The 22,676-nt window shown below is 44.5% G+C and overlaps 1 protein-coding gene across 1 annotated transcript; it reads left to right on the top strand.

Moving 5' to 3' along the window:
• Window positions 1-7,043: 7,043 nt before the first annotated feature.
• Window positions 7,044-18,223, top strand: SPARC (secreted protein, acidic, cysteine-rich (osteonectin)). Its single transcript, XM_006863898.1, has 9 exons — window positions 7,044-7,104; window positions 8,556-8,618; window positions 9,235-9,322; window positions 11,437-11,558; window positions 13,399-13,519; window positions 14,277-14,410; window positions 15,181-15,329; window positions 17,467-17,615; window positions 18,195-18,223. Exons 1-9 carry the CDS (start codon window positions 7,048-7,050, stop codon window positions 18,221-18,223), a joined length of 912 nt encoding a protein of 303 aa, XP_006863960.1. The 5' UTR covers window positions 7,044-7,047.
• Window positions 18,224-22,676: the final 4,453 nt, after the last annotated feature.

The raw sequence follows: 22,676 nt of genomic DNA, 5'->3' as shown, positions 1-22,676 counted from the left end.
TTAAATGGAGGGAAAGAGAGGCCATAGCTGAGCTTTCAGCCCACCCCTACTCCCACCCCCACCAAGTGATTAGTGAAGTCACTTTTTCTGTACAGCACAGAGCCTGGGTCTGAATTCCCCACCTCATTCCTTTACTCTAAACTCAGGACTAGCGGGGCTGAGCAGAGTCAAGGCCAGTAAGTGATGAGTGGACGGAATTACTTAGGAAAGCAGTTTCTTCCTCTTCCAGAAGACAGCTTAGGAGATTGGTTCTTCCTGCACCCACCAAACCACAGCACCTTCTTGATGCCTGTTGGATAAACATGAATGCAGACATCCACTTTCAACAGAGCTATGTTCTTTCATTTAGGATCCCTCTGTGTTAGACAGAACATTATTAGGATTCCAGAACGATAAGATTATTATTATTATTTTTTAATGATGGATATCTGGAAGTTTGGCACATATACCTGCTTGCATGTGACCTTGAGTGGGTTATTTTTCCTCTCTGTGCCTCAGTTTTTCTGTCTGTAAAGTAAAAGGCATGGGAAAAGAGTTTTCACATGGCTTGCCAATTGGTAGTGACTTCCAGAAGAACTATGTTCAGTATTCTGAAGCTGCTCCTGGGCTCTCGGGGAAAATGGTCAAGTGATTGATTCATAATGTCTGTCACATGCACAGGAGGAGCAGGTGGAGATATATATGCCATGTATTGCTATCTTTGTCATCTCTTGGGCATTTCCCGATGTGATAGCATGGGCACTTTGATGTTATTTTTCATCCTTTCCATTTGTGGTCATTCCTAGTGCGGCAGTGGCCCCTAGAGGGAGCCCAGGAGGACACTCTGTGCTCCACCCAGGGTGAAACGTGGCATCTTAGATGCATTATGGGCTCTCAGTTAGGCTGAAGCCACTTCTGAGTTGCCCCCAAACTTCTCCATGCCTAGGCTTGAGTACTCACACTGTACAAACTTTCCTTAGCTTCTTCCCTTCTTAAAAGTTGAAGCAGGGTGTCAAGGGACTTGTTGGGAGAAGCAATACTTTAAAAAGACTTCTGTCTGACTGAACTCAGAAAATCAGAGCTTCAGACAGCACCTTGGCCAGTGTTTCCAAACTGTGGGAGAACCCAGGGGCCCTCACAACTGTCGTAGGGGCATCAAAGTGTGTCAGACTCCCAGCCTCATCGCAGCTCTACTGATAAGATTATCTGCCCTGTGTGTGTGTGCTTTTTTTAAGCTATCTAGTAGATTCTGACTCATAGTGACCCTATATAAGGTTTCTGAGACTATAAGTCATCTTTCTCCCTTGGAACTACTGGTGGGTCTGAACTTCCAAGCTTGCTGTTAGCAGCCTAATCCACTGCACCAGTAGTGTTCAAATTTATGCAAGCCAGAGAATCCTTCCTCTCAATGAAACCTGTAAAAGTAAGCCCAATATTTGAAACAACTACAACCCTTGAATTCATTAAAATGTGTGACTATATTATTATAGACTGAATACATGAGCTTATAATAAAGAATACAGTCACATATTTCAACAAATGCAACAAGGCTTTTAGTTGTTTAAAAGATTGGATTTTTATAGGCTTCATTGATAGAAATAATTCTCTGGTTTAGTAAATTTGCACACTACTGATGCAAAACAGGAGTCCAGGTGTGGTGCTGTAGGGTAAGCACTTGACTACAAGGTTGATTTGAATTTAAAGGTCGGTGGTTCAAAATCACCAGTTGCTCTTTGGAAACCCTATATAGGGTCACTATGGGTCAGCCTCTTTAATGAACAGCAAGCAGGGTTAGGCTAGGCTCAGGGAGTAGAAGAGAGATCCCCAAGTTTGTGCAGTGAGCTGAAGCTATATTGTGGAGATTTGATCTTGTAACTCCTGACTTCCGTGGGTGTGAGCAGGAGAGTCTGTGTGGTCATGCCAGCCAGCCAGTGCTACCTCTGTAGCCCCGCCTGCCCTCACCTCTGCAGAGCCTGTCCACCCTACCTTCCAAGTTTGGGCTCCTGCTGGGACTGGCTCATGGGCTCCTTTATTAACCTCTAGACTTGTTTTTCCTCTTTGGGCTTGTTTACCAGGAGCGCATGTTTTTGGAATCCTTTGTCTCTCAGCCAAACAGTGGGGTTTGCGTCAGTAGCCCAACTGGGGGTCTGGCCTTCATCACTGTGTCCTCTGGATCAAGAAAAGCAGTGTCTCCTTTGTTTCACCCTCAAAACTCCTTTCTCCTTAATCCTGCAGACAGAAAGCTGAGATTCTTCCACTGGGAGAGAGTCTAAGTTCTTTGTATTTTATTTTAAGATGCTCTTCCAAATAATTGCTAAGTGGCAGGACCAGGATTTGAACTTGTTCATTTTGGCTCCAGTGCCCATAATCTTGTTTATGCCATACTGTCTCTGTAAATGGTTTTAACTGCTCTGTGGTAACCAGGAATCACATGGAAATAAAATGAAAAAACTCTGTCCATCATAGACACTATCCACATTACCAACACTCAGTAATTTCACAGGGCTGGGTGCTAGCATACTGATAATCATCCCAGAACATTTAATGAGCTACGTGGCCTCTGACATATGTTCTTTTTACTCAAATCAGATTTGAAGATTGCAACTTTGCTTGTGCTTTGCATTCTAAGAATCTATGATTCTGAGACCCACAGTCTAAAATCCTATGATTTCCTCCCAGTTCTGACGTTTTGTGACTTTCTTGTGTCCAAGGAGAGCCCTAAGGAGGCCCTTCAAGTTTTAAAGGCGATGAACTGGGGGGCTGGCTGTACTTTTCCTTGACTGGAGACTTTCTAAAGACAGAGAAATGACCTTAGCTTCGGGTCTTGCTGGCAGCCAAAGATGGGTTTTCAGCAGTCTCCAGAGAAAATAAAGGCAAAAGGAAGGGACTGGCTGTACGGAACAGGAGGCGGCGGCATGGGGGTGGGGGCTGTCTGCATCTGGTGGCCACTGAGCCAAAGGAAATATATCTCCTGCCCCCTGCCCTGGAATACTTTTCCTCCCAGCACCTCAGCCATTTCATGGTCCAATGGGGGTGCCGTGCTGTTCAGGTGACCTAGGAGATAATGGCCACCAAAGGAAGTCAAATGCCTGGACCCTGCCCCCTTCACTGGGGCTAGGGGCTGACTTCTTCCTTCTCTGAGCCTCTGTCTTCCTAGCTGTGCCATAGGGCAGAAAAACATGCTTTTAGCCCCAAATGAGATGCTGACTCATGAAAGCACTTTGAAAAGAATAATTATATGCATCTCACAGATAGCTAACTAAAGATATAAAGGGGAGGTTTCACTTAATACAATTTTGCCAACTGGGTAAAAGGATTTGCTCATTTATGTAAAATGGGCTGATATTTCCATGGGCAGGCAAGTTCTGGAAATGCTGTATACCATTCTCTCTGCCGGATGGATCTCTGGCACCTGTGGCCAGTGGGGTTTAGAGAACCTCAGAAAGGGATCTCACGGGTGTGCAGGGATTGTTTACTGTGTACCAAGGACCGGTCCAGTTGCTCCCTTCCCTCCTATCTCAACATCAGGAGGGAAAGTATCCTGAAATTTGGAAAGAACCCCAAATTTGGAAAATACTCTTTCACGATTTTGCATTTTCAATATTCTGTTTGCATTTCTCCTTGACCCTCACCTTAAACTCCGATCCCTCGTAGGCTCACTCCAACTTCATGAGAAGGGAGGTTTCATGTGGAATGGGAAAGTTGAAGGATTTGGGGCACATGCTTCCTCCTTTTCAATCTTAGACTCATCAGAAAGTGGGACTAGAAACCCTTCCACATCTGTCTCCCTACCTCCCAATGTTGTGAGGAGTTTCCAAACCAAAACAGCTACCATTGAGTTGATTCCAACTCATGGCGACCCCGTGTTTGTACAGTAAAGCTGTGCTCCATGTGATTTCAGTGGCTGTGATCTTTTGAAAGTAAGCATGTCTTCTAGGTGCTTCTGGGTGGATTTTAACTGCTAAGATTTTAGTCAGTAATGGACTGATTAACTGTGCCTCTCAGGGACTCCAGAAGGCTCCAAAGGGAGACTACATATGTGAAAGTGCTTTAGAAACACTACAAGAATTTACCAATTGTTTTTTTCCTTCTGGTTGCACCACCAAGGATGGGAGCAGCAGAGAGAGCGAGTATGCTGTTTGGGAAAGAGTGCAGGGAGACGGAGAGGAGGACAGATCAAAGAGGTGGCAAAGAGCAGCGTGTGGTTTCTTTATCCAGGAAACGGACAGAGATTCAGGAAGCATTGATCCTCCTGACTCTCCGACCCGACGTTTATTAAATTTCCAGTTCTAGCTGGGTATTTCTCCAATGACATGGCTTCTTTGAAAGTCCAGACAAGATGAGTTAATTTTGTTCTAGCTGCCAGTCTTGCATTGGCCCTTAAACTTCAAACCATCTCAGACAAGTCCTTCATTGATACTTTCTGTCTTGGTTCATTCGTCCAAAGCCACATACTGGGGTTGTTTAATTTAAGTCTTCCAAATGAGAAAGCAAGCAGAGAGATTTTTCCACTTCTAAATCTGGGGAACAAGCATATAACTGTGTGAGGGGGAAGACATTCCAGAAACTGTCTAGTAAGGGATGGCTGGGGCCATTGTTAAGCAATGCCAGGTTCTCAGGTTGTTGTTGTTAGGTGCCGTCGAGTCGGTTCCGACCCATAGCGACCCTGTACAGGGTTTCCGAGGGTGTAAATCTTTACGGGAGTAGAAAGCCTCATCTTTCTCCCGCTGAGTGGCTGGTAGTTTCGAACCGCTGACCTTAAGGTTCGCAGCCCGATTCGTAACCACTACGCTACCAGAGGTTCTCAGGTTAGTTCCTTTAAATTCCTATTTTGTATCATACAGACTGGCTTGACACCACTGTAGGATAAGCACAGGACCACAAGGTCAGTTTGAACCACAAAGATGTCTTTGTTGCTAAGTGCCCATCGATGAGTTTGAACCACAAAGTTGGTGGTTCAAACTCATCAGCTGCGCCTCAGAAGCCTTATACAGGGTTGCTATGAGTCAGAACTGATTCGATGCAATTTGGTATTGAATCATCAGAGAAAGAGTTTTCTCCAAGGTCCCTTACAATATGAGATTCTTTTATTAGAGTCTAGAGTGCAGCATCCAGAAGATGGGTCTTAACTATGACCAAACCCAATACCAAACCAATCCTGTTGTTGTCAAGTTGATTCTAACCTGTAGAGGACAGAATATAACTGACCACTAGTGACTTGGTGGCACACAGCTCCCACCTCTAGGGTGTCCAAAGCTGTAGATCTTTATGAAAGCAGACTTTGCATCTGTTTTCTGCAAAGTGGCTGGTGAATTTGAACCACTGACCTTTCTGTTAGCAGTCCAGTGCTTAACCCGCTATGCCACCAGGACTCCTTTAGCAGGGACTAGGGCAGGGGAGTCCTGGTGTGGCATTGTAGAATAAACATGGCACTGCTTAACTACAAGTTTGGTGGTTCAAACCCACCAGCTGCTCCTTGGGAATCTTATATGTTAAGTGACTCGATATCACTTAAAATTATTGTTGTTTTGTTGTTAAGTGCCGTCGAATTGATTCCAACTCATAGTGACACTGTATAGGGTTTCCGATGAGTGGCTGGTGAGCTTGAACCTCTGACCTTGAGGTTCAAACTGACTTTGTAGTCCAGCACATTAACCCACAATGCCACACCAGGACTCCAATATGGCAGTGGAATTTTCTGGATCTCAGCTAATATCCTTTAGCTGTGAAAGGCAAATATAACATGTAAGCCAGTTCCCATAAAGGATACAGAAAAATGTTGCCCCTTCTGGGTAGAATGGAGAAATCTGTGGCCACTCTCATTTCCACTGGCCACACTCCAAGACCATTGTCCTTTGTTTCAGAATGCAGATCTTATTGCCTCAGATTGACAACAAGTTTCTGTCTATTAAACTTCTCCCATTGCAGAGGGGCTGCAGAGGAGGAGGAGGAAAAGAAAGAATGCTTAGGGTTTGGGAGAAAAAGAATCTGAGAACATCAGAGACTGAAGGGTCTGGTATTGCTGAAACTTCACAAACTAGCCAATCACCTTCATTGAATTAATTTTTAAACATTTGAGGAAGTATATAGAAAAAAGGAGACGTCATATCATTATCGTAAGTGGAAAAATCTGTGTATGTATGCTACAAATAGGAGGAAATTTAAAAAATAAACACACGACCAAAAAAAAAAAAGTTTTATTGAATTTCAGCTGGATATAGTTTCCTTCGTCTTACGTACTTTGGACATACTATCAGAAGGAGTTTTTCCCTGGAGAAGGTCATCATGTTAGGTAGAGAACCAGAGAAAAAGAGGAAGACCCTTAATGAAATGAATTGACATAGTGGTTCCAACAATGGGCTCAAACATAGCACCAATTATGAGGATGGTGCAGAACTGGGGAGTGTTTTGTTCTGTTGTGCATAGGGTTGCTATGTGTTGGAATAGACACTGTTGCACCTAACAACAACAATAATTTCCTGTGGAATTGTGGAGTTAGAGGCCTGTCCTTTCTTTGTTAAAAAGGAAGCTAGATGAATTTTGTTGTAGTTGTTGTTGTTAAGTGCCTTTAAGTTGGTTCTGACTCCATGCAACCCTTTATAGAGTTTTGGAGGCTGTGCATCTTTGACCTTGTGGTGCGATATTCAGTGATTATTGTACAAAGCCACCATGCTCCCCAGATGAGTTTTAGAGAGATGCTAAAGACATCTTAGGGTCCTGGTGTGGCGCTGTGGGTTAATGTGCTGGATTGTAAAGTCAGCCTGATCTGCAAGGTTGGAGGTTCAGGCTCACCAGCCTCTCCTCAGAAACCTAAACAGGGTCTGACTCGATGGGCACTTAGCATCAAAGACATCTTAGTACCACACTGAAACTTTTTTGTCATATGAACAACAATGGAAGAGAATTAAATAGGAGCAAGCAGCTTTCTGCCATTGTCATTTAACAATGTTCCACATACCATCTAACATAACATCACATTGCCTAGGAATTCAGCATCTGGGAACTCTCCTTTAAGAAACTCTAGCTCACTGATATCTCAATCTCTTTCACCCCCACAGGGTTCCCACCATGAAGGCCTGGATCTTCTTCCTCCTTTGTCTGGCCGGAAGGGCCTTAGCAGCACCTGTGAGTATCTAGAGATCATATCTTATCTCTTACAATTAGCTCTAGGACTTCTGACCTTGTCATCCTCGGATGCTTAGAGGAGACAGGGACTTCACATTTTGTGTTGGTTGTCTTATTTGTTTCTTTAAAAAAAAAAAAAAAAATATATATATATATATATATATATATATCTTTTCCTCCCTTAAGCTCAGGAGAAACTGGGATGAGGATCATTGGGTGAAGGTCCCAAAATAGAGAGATTTTTGTATAATGTGAAGACAAACATTTTGGGAGTCAGAGCTCCCCAGTTCTGACTTAAGAAGAAGGAACTCTTTGTCATCCAATATATTCAAGCAGAGAGAGGTAGACATTAGAAAGGAGTTAAACCACAGAGTGAGGGATGGGTAAATTACTGAATCAAGGAGTGTTTTTTGGTTGCAAGCAACAAACTCAATTTGAGTAAATAAGAGGGGGTAGATATAGAATGTAGTGGTGGTTACGTGCTGTGGAGTTGGTTCCGACTCATAGCAACCCTGTACAGAGTTTCCGAGGCTGTAATCTTTAAGCGAGCAGAAAGCCTCATTTTCTTCTGCAGAAAAGCTGGTCGTTTCAAACTTCTGACCTTGCGGTTCACAGCTTGATTCGTAATCACTACGGTATCAGAGCTCCTTACAGAATGTAGTAGAGGGAAAAATTCAGCCCATCTTTAGATTGTGCTGTTGTTGTTGTTGTTAGGTGCCATCCAGCTGGTTCCACCTCATAGCGATCGACCTTATGTGGAACAGAACCACACACTGCCCAGTCCTGTGCCTCTCTCACTGGTGCTGTTTGGCTTGAGCCCACTGTTTCTTCTACCGCTAAATCCATCTTGTTGAGGGTCTTCTTTTTTTCTGCTGACCCTCCACCTTACCAAGCATGATATCTTTCCCCAGGGACTGGTCCTTCCTGACAACACATCCAAAATATTATATTATAAATATTATATTTATTGTTGTTAAAAGAGGAAGACTCCCAGTGTGATGGATTGGCAAAGTGGCAGCGTCAATGGGCTCAAGCTTGGCAACAATTGTGAGGTTGGCCCAGGACTGGGCAGTGTTCCGTTCTGTTGTACATAGGGTCGCTATGAGTTGGTACCAACTTGATGGCAACTAACAACAACAACAACATTGTTGTTATTGTATGCTGTCAAGTCGTTTCCAACTATAGCGAGTTCCAAGTATAGGGTCTCTGAAAGTGACTGGTGGGTTTGAACCGCTGACCTTGAGGTTAGCAGTCTAGTGCCTATTGTAGACCCTTTGTTAAATCTTAAAGACTTTTTTTTTTACTTAAAAGAATCAAAAATAACCTTGGTGATCTCCCTGTAAGCTGTTCCCCAAACTCTTCTAGTATTGGTATTCCAGGCCAGACAGACTTAAGAGCTAAAGCTGGACTTGACCCTGACGTCTCTAAACCCCATTTTCTCTTTCCAGCAGCAGCAGGAAGCCCTGCCCGATGAGACGGAAGTGGTGGAGGAAACCGTGGCCGAGGGGGCCGAGGTAAGCAAGTGGAGAGCTTAGACCTCTAGTCTTTCCCTGTTCAAACTATTGCCTGGGGGACTCAGACAGGCTCTGTGGCTCTCACTGCTGGAATGGAGCAATTCTCCCCTTCTCATGTGCACTCAAGCACACATGTAAACCCTGTGCATCCTTCAAATCCTGACACTACCCTAAGTGCTTCCCAAATTTCAATGGAACTCCATGATATGGTGCTGTGATTTAAAAAATTTTAAATTTCTAACTGATGGCACAATTTTCCTTCCATGATCACCCATAGTTTCCCCATACATGAACCAGATGAAGAGGAGTTACCCCGGTGTGGTTGGCATGGGTGGAGGGCTTGACATACCCCTCTTGTCCTAATATTCCTGGGGGTCTGTAAGGCATCTCAACAGTATATAGAAACCAAGAGTGGGTCTAAAAGGTAATATCTAAATTCTAGAACCTGCCTTTTGTGCTGTCTGACCTGACTGAGTCCACCTTTCCCTAGCCCCTTGTGGGTACCTACTGTTCCAGGCAAGACGTTTCTTCTCCATTTGTCGGGTCTCCACTTCTTCCCTCCAAGTCCAGGTTAGAAATAGGGTTCATTCTACTCTTTTTTCTCTCTCCTCCTCAGGTATCTGTCGGAGCCAACCCCGTCCAGGTAGAAGTAGGAGAATTTGAGGAAGGTGCTGAGGAAGCTGAGGAGGAGGTGATGGCTGAAAGTAAGTCCCTTTTCCATGACTTGGTACATCCAGTTTTGGTCCTCTGTTGTTTAGGTCAGGGTCATGGGGACAGGCCTGCAGATTCCTTCACAAGAAAATGCAGGGTGTATAATTTGTTGAATGTAAAACTGATGATATTATCTGATCATCAGATGATGATGTAAAATGGATGATCTTGATGATCTTCACTCAATTCAAAATAAAAAGTTTAAAAGGAAAAAAAAATTTAAAAAAAAAAGAAAAAGAAAATGCAGGGTGGAAACATCAGTCGGCTGGGGAGGGGAAACAATTTTGACAATAGTTGGGAATATTCTGTGAAGGAATTTGTGAAAGATCTAGAACAATCAAGCTGTGAGGGGCAGGAAGGAAAATCCCCAGCTGGAAATGATCTTCTCCCTCATTGCTCTTTTCTTTGGTTCTAAAGTAGGGTTTTATATTCCCACTGACATCACCAGTCACGTCTCATCACCGAGCTTTCCAATGGCCTTTATCTTAGCCTAATGTGGTGCTGTGGGTTAATGTGCCAGACTGCAAAGCCATTTGAACTGCAAGGTCGGTGGTTCAAGCTCACCAGCTGCTCCTCGGAAACCCTATACAGGGTCGCTATGGGTTGGCATCGACTCCATGGCACTTCACAACACAGCAACAATCCCCATTTGGGAGTAGACCTGAGGAAACCAAGTGCTTTCACAGTCATTTGCTTATTGGATTTTCACACAGCCCTGTGGCAATGAGGCCCAGAAACTAGACACAACTCATTTAATGTTATCCAGGGAGTTAGTGTCAGAGGGAGAGAAATGACCAAGGACCTTTCTGGCTCCAGCCTACCAGGCTACCTACCACCTCCAATCTGCAAAGTTGAAAGCCACTGTAGTGAGGAGTGAAGAGCATGGACATTGGAGGCAAACCAGCCAAGGCTTGTTCACTCTTATGTGAGTGGTCTTGGACAGCTTGTTTCGCCCCTCTGAGTTTCAGCTTTCTTACTTCTAACATGAAATGGAGTCCTTAGGTGGTGGAGACAATTGCGGGCAACTGTTGGCTTGGTTGCTAATGGAAAGTTTGGAAGTTCATGTTTTCCTCAGAAAAAAGGTCAGGAGATCTACTTTTGAAAAATCAGCTATTGAAAACCCTATGGAACATAATTCTACTCTGAAACACATGGGGCTCCATGAGTCATAGTGGACTCACTGGCAACTGATTTTAACATGTTAATAATGATGAAGATGGTAGACCTTCACCTTATGGGTTCTGGGAGGATGATGAGTGAATGGATGTGAATCTGTGAATGCAGCTTAGCTTACTGCCTGGCTGAAGAGGCATCTAATAAGGGATGATTAAAATGCCCAAAATAAAGCACCAAGAGGAAAGGCTAGATTACAATACCATCCTGAGGAGAATCATGGGTGTTTAGACTGAGCTGAGCACAAAGTCATGTTCCTTCCCTCTTCTACGCCCACTTCATCCGGCATTTACCGGACACAGCCGGACCCTATTGTTCAGTGTGGGCCTCACGTTTCTTCTCCCTTTTCCTTTATAGCCTTGTAAGTCTGTTTTGTTGGATCTCACATTCCCACGGCCCCATGACAACAGTTAGCCTTCCAGGTCATTCTAAAATGTCTATTGTAGAATCCAGAAATGCCTCATTATGATTGATCAGTCTCTGGGTAGTACATATACTCAGTTGCTACCTGAAAAGTTAGTGGTTTGAGCCTACTCAGAATTGTCTTGGAGAAAGTCCCATTCTACTGTAACACACATGCAGTCACCATGAGTTGGTGTTAATTTGATAGCAATTATTATTATTTAATGACTGGTCAGCCGAAAGCTGGAAGCACAAACATTGCTTCAATCCTGAAGTCAGCTATAGGGCACCCAGTGTCTCTGGTTCTGAAATTCAGCTTTCTGTCTCAAAAGGACTGCCTGACCCTGATCTCAGACTGAATCTCTAACTCCCAGCCGGAGCCAACTTCTTCTCAAATGCAGATTGCTAGGCTCAGTGGAAGAGCAGGGAGGACTCAGGGCTACTTTGAGCTGAGACTGGGGACCACAAGGATTGATCTTAGTTGGGTTAGGTGGCTTAAATGTTGCTAACTCTGGGCTCTTGCACCTACCAGATCCCTGCCAGAACCATCACTGCAAACACGGCAAGGTGTGTGAGTTGGATGAAAACAACACTCCCATGTGTGTGTGCCAGGACCCCACCAGCTGCCCTGCCCCCATTGGCGAGTTTGAGAAGGTAAGGGCTGAGGGGCAGGGAATTGGGAGATTAATTCTTCAGAGCCCAGAGTGTCTGCTCAGGAAATTGTTGGCTTGGTGGTTCTATGACAAGGTAGCTCCAGTCTCAAAAGTCCCATTTCAGACCCAGTCACAGCAAGAAAGTAGTGGTGAGTCAGAGGCAAGGTGTTGCCAGCAAGAATTTGTTCAGCACTGTCCGGTTCCAAGCCCAATCAGTGCCTGACATCAGCTCCATGGACATTGAGGTAGGGGCTTGCTGTTATAGGAGCAACTTAGCAAAGCATCAGTTCTGAAAATGTGGGTACTGGAGTCAGCCTGAAGGTAGATTTCAAACTCCATCTCCACTACTTGTTAGCTGAGAGATCTTAAATATCCAGAAGTATGACTTATTTTTGTTCTATTTTCTCTCAAACCTGTCCATTCTACCTTCAGTTGAATCTATCCATCCATCCATCCAAATAAATATGAGGGTGTTTTAATAAGTTCATGAAGCAATTACATGATCTTTTAATTTCACTTTCCCATGAACTTTGGAAGCATCTCCCCATCCCCCTGCCATATTTATTGAGCACCCTGTCATGCCAACTATTTTGCTCATGGTGCACTACTAGCTCAGGGCAAAAAAAATGTAGTATCAACATTATTCCCACAGCTTTCCATCTGTCTTCTCTGCCTTTAGTCTCTCCTCAATACAACATACCCTATGGGCTCTAAATCTGACATTATCAACTCTTCCCTCCTCCCCTTCCCCTGTCCCGCTAGTCACCAAAGCTCATCAATTCCCCTTCCTCAGTGTATAAGTACTTCCTAAGTACCTGGACTCCTGGTGTGGCTCTGTGCGCTAATGCATCAGACTACAAAGTTGTTTGAACTGCAAGGTCGGTGATTAAAGCTCACCAGCTGCTCCTTGGAAACCCTATACAGGGTCGCTATGGGTTGGAATCAACATGACGGCACTTAACAGCAACAGAAGTACTTGTAGGATAGTCCACACAAGACTCCTCTCCTAACAGTTTTTACTGTCACTGCCCTCAATGTCTCTGCTTGACTGCCCACATGTTCAGAAATTTACTGGAAGCACTTGTATGACTCAGCATATAGCTGTACTTACAGCTGAAATGTATTACAGTGAATATATGTTAAGAATATACAGTTGGATCATAAGGAAAAAGACATAGGCAAGGTTGGGAGGAATTCTTGTGCAGGCTATCTTGTTCACTCCTTCCCATGAGGGTCAAATAGAGAACACTCTCTTGGCAATAAAAATGCAGCAACATACATGTGATACAGAAGTTTATTAGAGATTCACCACCTAAGGTTTTTATTGGGGGCTGGTCATATAGGGCCCCTCTGCCCAGCAAGCATCAACATTTCAGACTCCTATAAGGAAAGCAGATGTTCAGCAGAAACCATGGTGCTTATATCAGCAATTTAGGTACAATGAGACACCTTTATTATTTAGGGGGACTGTTTCATCAGCCAATGGCCAACAGTGTAAGCAGGTTCCCCTAAGGAAAGCATTCTTAGGTCTGATACGTTCTTTTCTCCATTCCCAACTTCAACACATTCTTCACCTATCTTCTAGGTGTGTTTGCCCATATCTCAGCCTTGAGTCAGACTTTTGCTTAGATTTGTGGCTCTCAGCATTGGTTAAACATTGGCCAGGGAGCTAAAAGAAGGAGATTTTGTCCCAGCCCCACCACTAATTCCCTGTATAACCTCAGGCTAATCACATTGCTTGCCTGGTCCTCAGTGTCCCCATCTCTGAAATGGGCAAGAATGATGGCACCAGCAAAGGACTTTGGGAATGAAGGAGGGGGTGCTCTATGCTTTGCCAACAGGTATGTAGCAATGACAACAAGACCTTCGACTCTTCCTGCCACTTCTTTGCCACAAAGTGTACCCTGGAAGGCACCAAGAAGGGCCACAAACTCCATCTGGACTACATCGGACCTTGCAAATGTGAGTCTCCCCTTGGATCTTTCTGGCTTTCCAGTGGGGAAAGTGCACTCACAGATGTTCTATTCCACTCCCCAGCTGAACGTCAATATGGGGTGGACCAAACCCAGAGAGAGGATTTTCATACATCCAAGGATGAGAGATGAATAAGCCCTTAAGCACCCAGGCAGCCATTTGTCCTGGGTGCTGGATGAGGCTTTATTATGTGACCTGGCACATGTCCCCTCCCCCATTCTGACCTCAGTGTCAACATCTATCCAATAAGAGGATGGGCTCAGATGAAACCTCCAGCTCTGACAATGTGGATTCTAAGATCCAGGATGGAAGGAATCATCTCTAAGGAAATTCTGGTGGTTAAGCATTCTTTTCTCCACTGGCCATTAAGCTGGACCTGTGGATACATGTTATTTCTGGGCCTCCCAGCATCAAACACCTTCCGGGGACAGTGTCAGCAGCACTGGGCCTCTTGGCCTTTGCTATGACTGCACCTGGGGTCCATCACCCAAAGTTCAGGGTCCCACAGTTGTAGACACAACTAACTTTGAGGGAACCATTTCCTCCTAGAGATCAGGTCAAGGTCAAGGGAGCAGCAGATGTGCCTTTGCACTCTTCTATTTCAGAGTGTTCTCCTCCCCCAACTCCCACCTCCTTTGTTCATTATGTGTATAGAAAAGTGGTTGGATGAGGAGGGTAGAGGTGGAGAGAACACTGAGGCAGGGAGGTCAGGGTCTGTGCTGACCATTCTTGTTTCAAACCCCAGATATCCCTCCCTGCCTGGACTCTGAGCTGACCGAATTCCCCCTGCGCATGCGTGACTGGCTCAAGAATGTCCTGGTCACCCTGTACGAAAGGGATGAGGACAACAACCTTCTGACTGAGAAGCAGAAGCTGAGAGTAAGTGGTCACTTTCTAGCTCATCCAGGGTACCAGCCTGGCTCCAGACAGGCTGAGATCCACAGTCCCTAAAACTAGACCCCTCACTGTAGGCATATAAGCAGGCATTCGTCCTCGGTGTTGAGACACACACTTCTCCTCACTGTCCTTGGAGGCTCACAGAGCACATGGATATCTTCAAGGCTCTGAGAAGGCTAACCCAGTCTTACCTGAAAAGGTGCAAACAGCCCTACTCCCCTTTTTATAAAAAACGCATGAGTGACCTTGAAGCTTTAGTGGCCAAGTCATTGGAAATTCTGATAAAATGCTGACTCATGGGCTACGGAATCAGTTTCTTGGAGAGCCTAGGAAGGTGCATTTTAGCGTACTTACCAGGTGATTTTGATGTTAATAGGGAGGCCCTCAATGAGATAGATTGACACAGTAGACACAATGGACTCAAACATAGCAAAGACCAGGAAGATGACATAGCAAAAGGCAGTGTTTCCTTTTGTTAGACATAAAGTCATTATGAATTGGAGCTGACTCAGCAGGAACTAAAACAATACCAACAGCTCTGTGAAGCACCCTTTGAGAAATTCTAGGGCACATTCCACTCAGGTCATCCCACATCTCCATTTTTGTGACTGAGATGTGGATGTTTCCTTCCTCCTCATCTTGAACCTTGTTCTTAACTGATCTCTATCTGCTCTGGTCTCCTGGGAGAGGTGCTGACTGGCCTGGGGAGTTTCTCCTGGGCCCTTTGTCACATGCTTTCTCTGCTCCCATAGGTGAAGAAGATCCATGAGAACGAGAAGCGTCTGGAAGCTGGAGACCACCCCGTGGAGCTGCTGGCTCGGGACTTTGAGAAGAACTACAACATGTACATCTTCCCTGTGCATTGGCAGTTTGGCCAGCTTGACCAGCACCCCATTGACGGGTAAGACTCAGACCCTCAGGGACCTTAGGGAGTCTGCTCTGACTTGGCCCTGAAGTAGACAGAGTCAGGGGTCATATCTGGTGATTATACTAGATAGAGAACAGAAACCTTCCAGCTGCTTCTGCTCCTCCCAGTCCTAGAGCCTGCAGTTTGTCTAGGGACAGAGTCAGGAAGGAACAGGCATCCGGAGAAAGGATGCAGGCTTATGAGGAAAAACGTGATAAGACATTCATTCATTATGCCAGGAAGTCGAAGTGAGCTGGAAATCCTTCCTTTATATGGTATCTATTTATTGGGGGGGAGAGTGACTTTGGAAGGAATACCAGACTCCAAAGGATGGCAGGAGTTGGGGTGGGGGCTGCAGTGTCTGAGTCCCACCCTGAGACCCAGAACAACTACTGACCCTGAAGGTTCTTACAAAATCCATGGTGTCAACCCTGTCCACGCTGAAAGCCCATGGTTTGAGGGCTGTTGCACGTTGTCCAAATGAGTCATCAAGTGCTGTGGAGTTGATCTGCAGAATACTCAGGCAGTCAGTGTGTTACCAAACATTTGTTGAGTCTGTCAATATGGGCCTAACATTTACAAAATAAATTTTATTGTGGTGAAAACATATATAACAAAACAACAATTTCTACTTGCACAATTCAGTAACATCGAGTATATTCTCCCAGTTTACAACCATTCTCACTATTGTTTTCCGACTCATCCCTCCACCATTCACATAACTTCAATGAGCCTTAAACAAAACTTCAGCAGTAATCAGGGCAGGCAGGGTCCCTGTCCCCATGGAGCTCACACTCCTTGTGATGATCTGGCTGCAGGGATTTGCTTCTCGCAATTGAAGGAGAAATGAAAAGGCTCCGGGAAGGTGGCTTGCTCCATCTGGGACTGAGCAGGGGTCCACCCCTGTCATGCCTCTGGTCTGTCTCTCTTGCTATGTGTTCCTGTGAGAAGTATGAAGATGAGGCTGGGCTAGGGAAGTCACCCTCCCTCATGTCCAACTCATGTGCTTGGAGCCAGTCCACTACCCTGGTGGCTGGGGTCTCCTGAGCTCTGAGAAGCTCCCAGTTGCTTCTCTCCCAGGCTGTGTCCATGGCAGGGATCCAACTGAGTCACTCACTGTAGAATCAAGGGGGAACATCTGGATTTCAGGCTGAGCAACTGGGTCCCACTATAGCAAAGGGACTCGGGAGGGAAGATTCCAAGATGCACTGTGAGGAATGTGCATCCGGGAAGTGCACCAGCCCCAGGCCAGGGGATCCATGCTCTTCCTCTTCTTATCCCAGAGCTGCGGTGTGGCCTTGCCTGAGTCCTTGGGTTTGCCTGGACCTCAATTTTCCCACCAGTACAGCAAAGGGGATGAGGGTGGAGCATCCTTCTAATTCAAACAGTGTGCAGTTCCTCCCATGAGTTGGGTTAGGCTGGGGTTTGGAGGTTAAAAGAAAGTTGGGGTCACATTGTTTTGTGGAACTCTTAGGGCAAGAGTGTTTTGGAGAGAGTCCATTGAGAGTTTTGGAGAACAAGGAAAAACTTCTACATGTGCTCTGTAGCCCAAGACCAGCAGGGAGAAGAGGGGTGGGGTGCAATGGGGAGAGAAAGCCGAAGCTCCTTCCTGTCAGTCATTAAATACTTTTTTAAAAAGTGAAAGCTTTATGTAGAATTGAGTTAGTTCCCTCTGACCCTCACTGCCAATCTCAGTCCCTTCCCATGCTCCTCTCTTGAAGTCAGCATGGTTTGGCACATCTCTTTTGAGACCCTTTTCTAGGCTTTTGCCGCTGTATAAATTCATGTCCATAGAAAATGTAGTGTCATTTCAAACCAGGTTTAATCTGTCAGGAACAGAAGTGTGAATATCCTAACTTTACGTGTCTCTGCCCACATCGCTCAGCCAACTAGGAAACAAATAAATACATCAAGGGATCTTTACTATTGAGCTCATGGGAAAGTCCATCACAAATGGTGGCCAACTCCTCCTTTTATTTGATGGGTGGGAGAGATGGGACTCAGAGTGGGGCACTGTTGTGCTCTTAAGTCACATAGTGGGAGGTCAGTGAGAGGCAGTGCTGGGGTAGGCCCAGGATCCTGATATCTCTCCCTGCATTGAGCATCCTTTCTTCTGCCTCTTCCCGTGTAGGTATCTATCCCACACTGAGCTGGCTCCACTGCGTGCCCCCCTCATCCCCATGGAGCACTGCACCACCCGCTTCTTTGAGACCTGTGACCTGGACAATGACAAGTACATTGCCTTGGATGAGTGGGCTGGCTGCTTCGGCATTAAAGAGAGTAAGTGTCTGAGGGAAGGGTTCGAGTGGCCCCCATAGCCATGGGTCAGGGCCTTCTAGCCTTAGTTTCCCTCCTCTCGCCAACCTCCCTCCCTCGGTCTGTGTGTCTGTCTATTCTCTGTCTCTGCTCTGCCTGAGTCTGTCCCCTCTCTGCCTGTCTCTCTTCTCTGTGTGTGCCTGTTCGCTCTCTGTGTTTGCTCTTCTGCTTGTATGACTCCTGCCTGCTCTTTGTGGGAGTGAGCCTCACTCTTACCGGTTGTCTTCCTGACTGCCCTCTGTTCAGGACCATCTCTTTCTCTTTCCTTTCCTCAAGCATTAGCACTCACTTTGTGCCAAGCACTCTTTTGGGAACTGGGAGGCACAGAAAAGGAAACAGAAAGTATAACTTGGCAGCACAAGAGTTGGGACAGGCCAGATACAGGGAGACCAAAACTCTTCAGTTGCTAACTTCCCATGTGATCTTGGGCTAGTCATGTGACCCTCTAGTCCTGGGGGTGGCTGGGCTTCCATGGACTTCTGGAAACATGTCTTCCTCAACTCAGGACCTCATCCTTAATTCTGCTCTTCTCTTGGTTTGCAGAGGATGTCGACAAGGATCTTGTCATCTAAATCCATGCCGCCTTTTGCAGTACCCAGATTCTCTTTATGACCTTCATCTTCCTGTTTCCCCCAATTTTTAAAATGTTTGGATGGTTTGTGGTTCTGCCTGGGGACAAGGTGCTAATATAGATTTAAATGAGTATATTAACGGTGCTAAAAATGGAAATTATAACCCAAGTCATGACATTTGTAGTTTTAACTCGACTATCAAAGGCCTGTTGCTCACCCACTAACTGCCCCATTTTTCTCTTGCCTTTTGCATCGTTGCCTTGCTAGCTTATAGGTAGAAACTTTGATCTGCTCAGGTCTCTCTTAAACACACATTACATCTTCAGATTCTCTCTCTCTGTTTGAAGCTAATAATTACCAAATTGACTTTGTGTGTTAATTTTAATTTTATTTGAGGGTATTGGCTGCCTTGGGGATCTTTCCTAGATGGCCTGGAGGTGGGCAAAGGGAAGTAATGGACACGTGATGCTGTCAAGAAGGTTCCTGGGACTAGAGGACCAGTGATGGGGGAATCTCTGTAGAACCCACTAGCCAGAACCTCAGAGAAGAAGTCTTGCTTGCCTGGGATTGCATCTGACAGAAAGAATCTGGGGCCGAGTTATAAAATACATATGCTCCCTCAAGTGTCCTGCTTCTCACCATTCCTCCCTAACCTTTTAGTGCAGTTTCTTTGCACGTGAAGTTGTTTGTTCAAACTTTTGGGAGCCGCGGGCCATTCACAAACTCCATATGGGTACACAACCACCTCCTACAAGACTTCTCTCCCAACAATCTTGGGGAAGTGCAGGCTTTCTTTGGGGCTCTGGGAACTGGAAGGCTGTTGTAGCCTGGAAGGCCAAGATCAAGAGTAAGACACAGAATGTTGTAAAATAGAAGTGGAGCTGGTGATTCTTTTTTTTTTTTTCCAACTTTGGGTGACTGTCATGAGGGATTTTTCTTTTGGTTTCTAGCATATTTCTCCTTTTCCTTACCTTGTTTTCTTCTATTAATCAAGAGAAACCTTCAAAGTCAATGGGATAGTCGGATCCCACAGGCTGAGAACTCGTTCACCTCCAAGCATTTCATGAAAAAGCTGCTTCTTATTAATCGTGCAAACTCACGCTGTGATGCAATGAGTTTGACAAATCTTTCAAAATAAAATGTAATGACTTAGAAACTGCCTTCCTGAGTGATTTTGCATATGCCTTATTCACTTCAGTATCCTAACACACAGACATGTATATACATGTTCACTGGCAGACATACTGTTATACTATTGGAAACACAACTGTGGGAATGGCACAAGACTGGTTCTGTTGGCATGGTTCCCCAGAAGTCAAGGGTCAACTCAACAGGAGCTTAACAGCATACAACTATACACACATACAGGCATAGGTATACAAGGAAGTGTGTGGTTCCTCTAAGCACTTATTTAAAACCTGATTGAATTGTATGACCTGTGGTCTGACTCATTATCACAAGTACCAAAAGACACAACTCTCATTTTACCCATATAGTTGTTCATTCGCTTATTCAATAAAAATTTCTTTTGAACATTTTATTGTGGTTTGGTAAAAGTTTACAGAGCAAATTAGTTTCCCATACAATAATTTATGTGCATTTTGTTTTGGGACACTGATTGCAATCCCCTCAAGTACTAGCACTTTCCCCCCTTCCTTCCTTGGTTTTCTGTTTCCCTTCACCTGTCTTTCCTGTCCCTTCCTGCCTTCTGAACTTTGTTTTTGGGCAAATGCTGCCCTTTTTGGTCTGAGGAGCACGGTCCTCATAGGTGTTATTGTTCACATTATAGGCCTATTTACTGTTTAGTATTGTTTGGCTGAAAGACAGTCTCCAGGAGTGGGTTTAGTTCCAGGTTTAAAGGGTACCTAAGAGCCACAGTCTCAGGGTCAACAAATATATTCGATGTGCTAACTCTATACTGGGTCTGAGGACCACCAAGCAGACATTTAAAAAAAACAATAATTTTATGAGTCGGTTCTGACTCATCGCAGGGGGTTTCCGAGGCTTTAGGTCTTCATAGGAGCTAAGATATAAAGCTTTGGAAACCATAGAGATACATAAAATATCAGCCATCAAATAATCTTACAACTCTGAGTAGCACCAAGGCTGGAATGGTGGTGTTCTCACAATGTCAAAATTCAGAACTGCAGTCGAATGAAGTGTAACAACATCAATACACAGGAAGACAGGAGACAGGAATATCTAAAGGGGATTTTCTCAGAGTTCAAGCCAAGGACAAGTCTTTAAGAACCAGTTCCAAATAGCACAGCAGTGGCAGAAATTGGGGAGGGATACTCCATTTGACTCACTTGAGTAGGCCAAGAAGGTTACATGAGAATACCTACAAAGGGGCTTCCAAAGTTTGTGGGAGAATAGAGTTGAAAGATAATGAAACTTTTCCACTAACATTTTGAAGCTCACTCGTGTTAACTGTTGAATATAGAAATAATTTTAGTCAGAGTTCAAGCCTTTTTCAACATCATAAAATCCACACTAGAAAACAACAACATAAATGTGTTGATTGTGGGGAAAGTTCTTTCAGAGGTATTTCATTCAGCATTGGTGGGTCCATACAGGGATGGCCCTATAAATGTGAGGAGTGTGGAGAAAGCTTTAAGATGAGTTCACGTCTCATTGGCCACTAGAGAATTCATACAAGCGAGAAGCCTTCCCTGTGTGGTGAATGTGGCCTGTTTCAGCCAGAGTGCTCATCTCAGGTTGCACATGAAGTGCACAAAGAAAAAAAGACGTGTAAAACCTGGGGCAAAAATATCAGGACAAAAACTCAGTATCATCTTGGAGAGCTGACGCCAAAATGAAGTCAGTGGCTCGGCTCCGTTAACTCAAGGGCCTGGCTTCAGCCCTCTCATAAGAGAAGGTGAACTCTTAGAACTGGAGATGCTTTGTAGTTGAAGGCTCAAATCCTGGATCCTTTGCTAGCATTGAGACGTTGGGGGTTTCATGACAGTATAGAGTTGAAAAAAACACAGGAGTCTAGCTGTTGTCATTTCTTTCTTTCTTTTTTAATGTGAGTTGGAGCACATTTAATTGAAAATATGGTTTGAAAGAATTCAAGGTCCTTTGGCCCCATTTAAAGTTGTTTCTTATATCACTTTGTCAAAAATCCCTCGTATTTGAATGACACGTATGAAAGTGCAGGGATGTACCAGGGATACTCAGTTTTAGGACTTACTGTGGAAAAAACTTGATTAAATAAACCCAAGCCCTCTGCCATGTTGATTCCAAATCATAGTGTTTACCAGACTGCAAATGTCTACAGAAGCAAACAGCTTCATCTTTCTCCCACAGATAGCTGGTGGGTTTGAACTGCTGACTTTGTGATTAGCAGCATAGTTCTTAACCCACTGTGCCACCACAGATTCTTGATTGACTTAAAGGTTGCTGTTGTGAAGTGCTGTGGACTCACTTCTGACTCATAACCACCCTGTTTAGGGTTTCCGGGGAGCAGCCGTTAGATTTGAACAGACAACTTTTCCATTAGTAGACCAGTGCTTATCCTGCTAATTCCATTAGTTTTGGAGTTCAACATATGAAGAATTTTTATTTTGCTTACAAAGTTTTGAGTGTATTAAGAAATGGTTTGTAATATGAATTGGAGATTCAGCATATTAAGATGGATTCACATTCACAGAATTTTTATCAGCAAGGCCCATCACTCTATGCTAGCTTTGCCTTGTTTGTTTGGGACAATTATTGTTGTTAAGTGCCATTGAGTCGGTTCTGACCCATAGCGATCCTGTATAGGGTTTCCAAGGAGTGGCTGGTGAGCTTGAACCACCAGTCTAGTGCATTTGTCCACAGCCCCACACCAGGACTCTGGGGAAATTATTAAAGGAGTAGCATTTCCCTGTTTTTTCCACCGTACTCTTAGTAAAAGATACCATAGAAGCCAAAGGGAGAACTGAATTAGACCACACATCTCCTAATCCTGTTAAGACTGTTTCTTGTGACAACATTACTGCTCTGTCACTCATTTCCACACTTGTGGTGGGTTGACATTGAACCACGCCCCTGTCCTTGAACTTTTGACATTATCTTGTGCTTTGACAAGGTGAGCTGATCTTAAAGATTTTTATGGATAAATAATTACTTTCTCTTTTCCAACACAGTCTCAGCTTGTGTCTTGCCAATTAAAAATCTACAGTTTACATGCCTTCCCTATTTGAAACCCTTAGATAATCTTGGTGACCTTAAGCAAATGTTTGTCAGCAGCAAATGTCATTTAATTCAAGTGCCAGTGCTTTGAAACTAAATTAAGTATTTCTGCATTATACGAATTGTTTAAGAAGTCTAGCAAACCTGTTTCTTAACTTCCGTCAGAACAGGGCCAGGTGTCAGACAATCTGATCAATATTCAACTTAGGTTTTCATATCTATGCTACAATTTTGATTTTTATATATTGTCTCACTGTGGCTTAGGCATTGGGCTGCT

The sequence above is a fragment of the Chrysochloris asiatica genome, unplaced genomic scaffold, assembly GCF_000296735.1.
Source record: "Chrysochloris asiatica unplaced genomic scaffold, ChrAsi1.0 scaffold00057, whole genome shotgun sequence".
Lineage (NCBI taxonomy): Eukaryota > Metazoa > Chordata > Mammalia > Afrosoricida > Chrysochloridae > Chrysochloris > Chrysochloris asiatica.
Note: the sequence above shows the minus strand (reverse complement) of the source record. Positions and strands in the feature narration are given on the sequence as shown.

What these genes read in the sequence shown, in the direction of transcription:
- SPARC (XM_006863898.1), top strand. Translation starts at nt 7,048, where the DNA reads ATGAAGGCCTGGATCTTCTTCCTCCTTTGTCTGGCCGGAAGGGCCTTA. An exon ending in GGAGGAGGTGATGGCTGAAA is followed by an intron (nt 9,323 to 11,436) that starts GTAAGTCCCTTT and finishes TGCACCTACCAG; the next exon opens with ATCCCTGCCAGAACCATCAC. An exon ending in CTACATCGGACCTTGCAAAT is followed by an intron (nt 13,520 to 14,276) that starts GTGAGTCTCCCC and finishes TTCAAACCCCAG; the next exon opens with ATATCCCTCCCTGCCTGGAC.